At 37.1% G+C, this 6000-nt stretch overlaps 1 protein-coding gene across 2 annotated transcripts; it reads right to left on the bottom strand.

Annotated features, from left to right (window-relative positions):
• Window positions 1–300: 300 nt before the first annotated feature.
• On the bottom strand, window positions 301–5018 carry ptger4a (prostaglandin E receptor 4 (subtype EP4) a). 2 transcript variants are annotated; one of them, XM_084087016.1, is made up of 2 exons: window positions 4053–5012; window positions 301–906 (listed from the first exon to the last, which is right to left on the bottom strand). In XM_084087016.1, exons 1-2 carry the CDS (start codon window positions 4842–4844, stop codon window positions 478–480), a joined length of 1221 nt encoding a protein of 406 aa, XP_083943142.1. In that variant the 5' UTR covers window positions 4845–5012; the 3' UTR covers window positions 301–477. The 2 variants fall into 2 exon arrangements, with proteins under 2 accessions (XP_083943142.1, XP_083943143.1); XM_084087017.1 differs by having other exon boundaries at window positions 310–906; window positions 4110–5018.
• Window positions 5019–6000: the final 982 nt, after the last annotated feature.

Raw genomic sequence — 6000 nt, 5'->3', positions numbered from 1 at the left:
TGTTCCGAAGATGAACGAAGGAACAACATGAGGGTGAGTAATTACTGACAGAGTTTTCATTTTTGGGTGAACTAACCCTTTAAGTGTATTGTAAAGAACGTTAATAATCAGAAGAACCTTTTATTTTCCATTATAAAGACCTTTTATGGAATGGAAAGGTTCCATGGATGTTAGAGGTTCTTCATGGAACCATCAATGCCGATAAATAACCGTTATTTTTAAAACCATAAAGACTTAGAAAGTAACTTAATAGCTGATAAACTGATGGTTCGCTCAAATAAATAAATAAATAATCAGATTCAGTGAAATGGATGTTAGAGGTTCTTCATGGAACCATCAACGCCAATACAGAACCTTTATTCATATAGTCTTAAAGAGTAACTTTATAGCTGATAAAATGATTCACTCTAATAAATTAATAATCAGTGAAATGGAGATTAAATTGCACTGGTTTCACTCGAGAAGCGTCCTTCAGAGTTAAATGCTCTTCTCTTGGAAAGCCTCATTGGTGATGGTCATCTGTAAGCTCTGCTCTTTAGAGCGACTGTCTAAACTGTTGCGATCGGAGGATTGAGAAGGAGCTTCAGACAGACAGAGTTTTGATTGACAGGTGTCAGGGGCTTCATTGAGCTCTTTGAGTTCTCCAGACACAGCAAACGGAGAGTCTCTGGAGAAGATGTAGGACACACGCATTCCCTGTCCCTGCTGTCTCTGAGACTCAAGCCTGCAGAACAGACACTTGATGTTCTCGATGAGCTTGGAGAGCACGGCTTTACGCAGGAGAATATAGATCCAGGGATCCAGAATGGGATTGGTGGAGGCGAATCGGATCGCCAGCAGATCTGGGTTTCTATCCAGCCTTTTCTCCACTGGCGTCTTATAAAGCTGGTTGAGAAACACCTGGACCTAGAAACAAGAGTGACACCAAATTTTCAGAATGCATTTGACAAACATATTATTAAAACATTTTGCATGTGAATATGTGCAGTGGGGCCTTGAAGACAAATTGATAACGGATAAAAGTTATGATATCAGTAAATGTGATCATCAATTAAATTCTTACAAATATGCAATTAAACCCTATAAACATATTAAATGTTCATAATTTTGGGAGATTTTTTTTTTTTTTAGAATGAAATGTAAATTTGAAATGTAAATTTTTACTGAAATGCTTCAAGGAATAAAACATCATGATTAGAAGTAGCATTAAAAGGTTTCGTTTCATTAATTGCATCAAAAGCCTGACCTTAGAAATAAAAATATGAACATCAATCTTGAACACAGACACATTAGAGGAGATCTTTTTTCCTTTAGTATGGTAAGTACCATTTATCAATTCTAACAAAATCTATACTAATTATGGTTTTGTTTTCTGTACTTTGGGATTTGTGATCATTTCAAATGCCACCAATAAGAATTGGTAAAGAAAGCAAAAAACTGATCTTGACAAAACACTAATATATATATAGTTTTTTTCTTTTTTCTTTTGCAGTGATGCCATAGAAGAAACAACCTTTATTTTTAAGAATGCATGGTTTCATGAAAATCCTGTTATAGGTTTTTCATGAAACCATGCATTCTTAAAAATAAAGGTTTGGCTTTATGGTGGAAAAGGGTTATTTTGATTTTTCTTTAAGGGAACTGTTCACTGAAAGATTATTTAGGGAACCAAAAATGGTTCCTCTTTTGCATCGCTGTGAAACCCCCCCTTTTGGAACCTTTATTTTAATATAGTCATATTGGTAACACTTTAGAATACTGTATCTTACTTACTGCATAACTTATAAGGAATTATTGAAGAACTAATAGGTAATTCTTCATTAACTACTTCTTCACTACTGTTAACTACTAAGGAAGATGTGTTAACTAATCAGTATGTAAAATAATTTTATGATTGTGTTAAGTAACAGTTAGTTAATCAATAACTAATTAACTCTGTCATACCGCCTGAAGAACTACTATTAATTATCTACTAATTAAGGTTCAAGAAGAATAATTAAGAAGTAACTAATGAACAGTCATACAAACTACATTGAGTTGTGACCTTCCTTATTTACTAATGTTAGTTATTAATAGAAGCAGTATTATGAAAATACAATTTTAACAAATGCATACAATGTTAAAGAGGGTTTTACCTGTGTGGTTTTTTGAGTGTGTTCTGTAAGAAATCAACTTCAGAAAGGAACCCCACTCAACTTACCTCAGATTAGTTTTTTATATTTAATATACCTGTAAAGTACTGTGTGTGTCTGTTTTCCTCAGCATATGCCATTGAGTAAATTCATGTATTTGAGGCAACGACTGAGGGAAACTGAAAGGGAGCTTATTAGTAATTCATAAATAATTGTCAAATAATTCTGCAGGAATTACTTATAACCTGATTAGTAATTAATAAAGAACTATCAAATAATTATCCAGGAATTAGGCTACTTTTAACCTGAAACCGTATTCTAAAGTGAAAATATAGGGAACTCATTAGTAATTAATATAGAATTATTAGATCATTCTTCAGGAATTACTTAGAACCTGATACAGTATTCTAAAGTGAAAATATAGGGAACTCATTAGTAATTAATAAAGAATTACCAGACCGCCGCCCTGCGTTTCACTCATAGCCAAAATATGCTGTGACTGACTCCATAACCTGCCCATAAACAAACAGTGCACAGCTCTAAGAACATATTTTAACATCTGATGTTTTAGGATCTTTAGAAATAAAAACATTTGTTTTATGCAAGGAATCAGGCGTTTCCATCACGCAAAAAAGACAGACTCGTTAGCTAGCTAACTGACATTGTGTCCTTGTATGTTGCCTTGCATAAAATAACATGATTTACAGCACAGTAATGATTTTATAGATTCATTAAAACGTACACAAACCTTTATTTCGCTGAAGAAATGCACCATATCGGCATTGTATGTTAGTTACTTCTTAGTTATTTTTCTTGAACCTTAATTAGTAGATAATTAATAATAGCTCATAGGGAGGTATGACAGAATTAATTAGTTATTGATTAACTAACTGTTACTTATCACAACAATAAAATTATATTACATACTGATTAGTTAACACAACTTCCTTAGTAGTTAACAATAGTGAAGAAGTAGTTAATGAAGAATTACCTATTAGTACTTCAATAATTCCTGATAAGTTATGCAGTAAGTAAGATACAGTATTCTAAAGTGTTACCATTCCTTTAAGACTTTATCATCATCCTCTGTGATTCATTCTAATGTGTTAGCACAATGCAAAAAAAATAAAAAATAAAAAAAATAAACCGAAGGAAAATCATGACGCAGATCGTGAGAAAGCTCTTGTTTTGCCGATAACACAGTCATATCTGAGGCAGGCAGCAGAACTGGAGAGATTAAGTTTACAAGTCAACTTATTCTCCTAACCCGAACCCTAACACCTAACCCTGACCTAACAGTCTGCTAATACTCTAACGAGAGTTAGTTGACATGTAGTTGCAAAGTTACTTATAGTAAGAATGTCTAAAGTGGACTATCGAAATAAAATGGAAACCAGGGCGAATTTTATTTCTCGTGCCATTTATACGCCAAACATAGTTTTTGCGTGCAAATGATACGCACTGTAAACCACTTGGGTAGGATGAGGGGTGTGTATTACACGCCATAAAGTGCATATCATATGCACGGGAAAACTATGGCACGAGAAATAAAATTCGTGCTTTATACGCGCTTTCATGAGATCAGACTGGATTCATTCTAATCGGTAGCACAATACAGAAAACTGAAACTGAAGGAAAACCACGACGCAGATCGTGAGAAAGTTCTTGTTTTGAACCAATACTGTATTTCAAAATATTTATATTGTGAGATGACACTGTGACCCAAGACTATTTCAGCATATTTATATTCCTTTAAGACTTTATCATCATCCTCTGCGATTCATTCTAATCGCACAATGCAGACTATGTTTAAACTGAATGAAAATCACGACGCAGATCGTGAGAAAGTTCTTGTTTTGCCGATAAGACGGTCATAGAATTGGAGAGATAAAGCGGACACAATGCGTTCCGAGAGCTTACAACGAGTGGAATGGAGCAAATGAGCACGACAGCAGATGTTGCGATGAGGAGAATCACCATCTGGATCTCCGCGCCTGCCAGGCGGCCGAAGCTGCGGGTCCTGCCGGGATCAGACGCTCGGAACGGGTCAGTGCCGAGAGACGTGCGCCGCACGAAGCTCCGGTGCATCTGGATGAGCGCGCCGCACACCAACACGTTACAGATCACCGTGACCAGGATCAGGAGCGAGCTGAAGCCCGCGTACATGTAGGAGAACGCGGCATGCGTGCTGACATTGGTCCTCCAGTCGATAAAGCACCAGGTTTGAGGATACTGCATCTTAACCTCTCCGAAACCCGCGCTCGGGAGCGCGCAGAACATGATGTTTGATGCGTAAATGGCGAGAAGCGTCACTCCGGCGAGTTTCTTATCCGCGTAATCGTTGTAGAAGTACGCGTGGTTGATAGCGATGTATCTCTCGATGGACATGGCGCAGATTATGCTCAGCCCTGCCAGGGAGAAGAATAGCAAAACGAATCCGAAGTACTGGCACAGCGGGTCTCCATCAGGCCACGCGCCCTTCACATATGTAGCGATGGTCACTGGACTGGCGAGGACTGTTCCTAGAAGATCCGTGACCGCTAGACCACAGACCAGTGTGTAGAAGGTGCTCTCCTTCTGCTCTCTTCTGGATTTGCAGAGCACGATGATGGCGATTATGTTACTGATGACCCCGAATATGAACATGATGGCGGGAATGGTGGGAATCCTGGGCTCGATCCCGCGCGCCGCGGTGCTGTTCTGCGCGTCCATGTTCGGCTGGGATCCAGATATTAGAAGTTAAAATGAAACATTTAGAAGTAATTCAACTGGGGTTCTGCTAAACTCTCAGCGCTTCTCTAGCTCTCATTTTCCAGGAGTTGTAAATCCTGCTGTGGAGGGAATAAAGTCATGAGTGACTGAACCGCCCATACACTATACAGTATCACACACACACACACACACACTTATAACGGGACGCCCAAAACAACCAGCGCGTCCCGTACAATAAACTCACTGTAGAATCACAACAATTAATATCTGCTCTCAACATAAAAGCTAATTTCCTTAATGGGGATAATAATATTCAGTAATATTATTGATCTGACTGCACTGACACTACGCTGCGTTAAAAACAACCACATTTGGGGTGTTTATTTAACCCAGCATAATGGTTGATTCATTTGTACTAGGTCTTTTTTTACTTCACACATTAATTCATGTTTACATATTAACTTAAATCCTCTAAACTTGTAAAAAATAAAATTAAATTCCACACAACCACTGGTTTGCATGAATTCCTTTATTTTTTAACATATGACATATTTTATAACCTATAGTTTTGAATACATACTGCATACATTTAAGCTTGTTTAACAAATATTAGAAGTATATGAAACATTAAGAAGTAATTCAAGTGTTACACAAAAACTACCTAAACATTGGGTTGCTACGTCTGACCCATGAGCTGGGTAACATTAAAACTACCCAAACACTGAGAAAACAACCCAGGATTTGGGTTGGAAAAAAAAAACAAGATTTTTTAGAACAAAACTTGATCTGAATTTGTTGGGACAAACTTTTATGTTAGCTTGATAAAGGCTTGTCTGAAAGTTTTAAAGTTTATAAGCTTCATAGCATGTCTTAGCATGTGTCTAACGTTATATTTTGAGTTTGTAACATTTGAATACATTGCTAGCATGAATTAGTATGTTGCTAGCAACAATCAGAGGTTGGGGTTATCCGTTTAATGGAAAGTTGATTAGATGAAACTATAAGCGATGAGGAAATTGCCATTAATAATGACTGTATAGTTAGGAGGGACGCAGGGTTTTTCTGTATGTGCGCTCAGATGTGGCTTTTAACTGAAGAGATGACATTGCTAGTAATTTAGAGATTGTTTGGATGGTCCACTTTATTGGGGGCTTGC

The sequence above is a fragment of the Abramis brama genome (genome assembly GCF_963993115.1).
Source record: "Abramis brama genome assembly, chromosome: 16".
NCBI classification, from domain to species: Eukaryota; Metazoa; Chordata; class Actinopteri; order Cypriniformes; family Leuciscidae; genus Abramis; species Abramis brama.
This window is presented reverse-complemented; position numbering and strand designations above follow the sequence as displayed.

What these genes read in the sequence shown, in the direction of transcription:
- ptger4a (XM_084087016.1), bottom strand. Translation starts at nt 4,844, where the DNA reads ATGGACGCGCAGAACAGCACCGCGGCGCGCGGGATCGAGCCCAGGATT. An exon ending in TTTGCTCCATTCCACTCGTT is followed by an intron (nt 907 to 4,052) that starts GTAAGCTCTCGG and finishes TCTTGTTTCTAG; the next exon opens with GTCCAGGTGTTTCTCAACCA.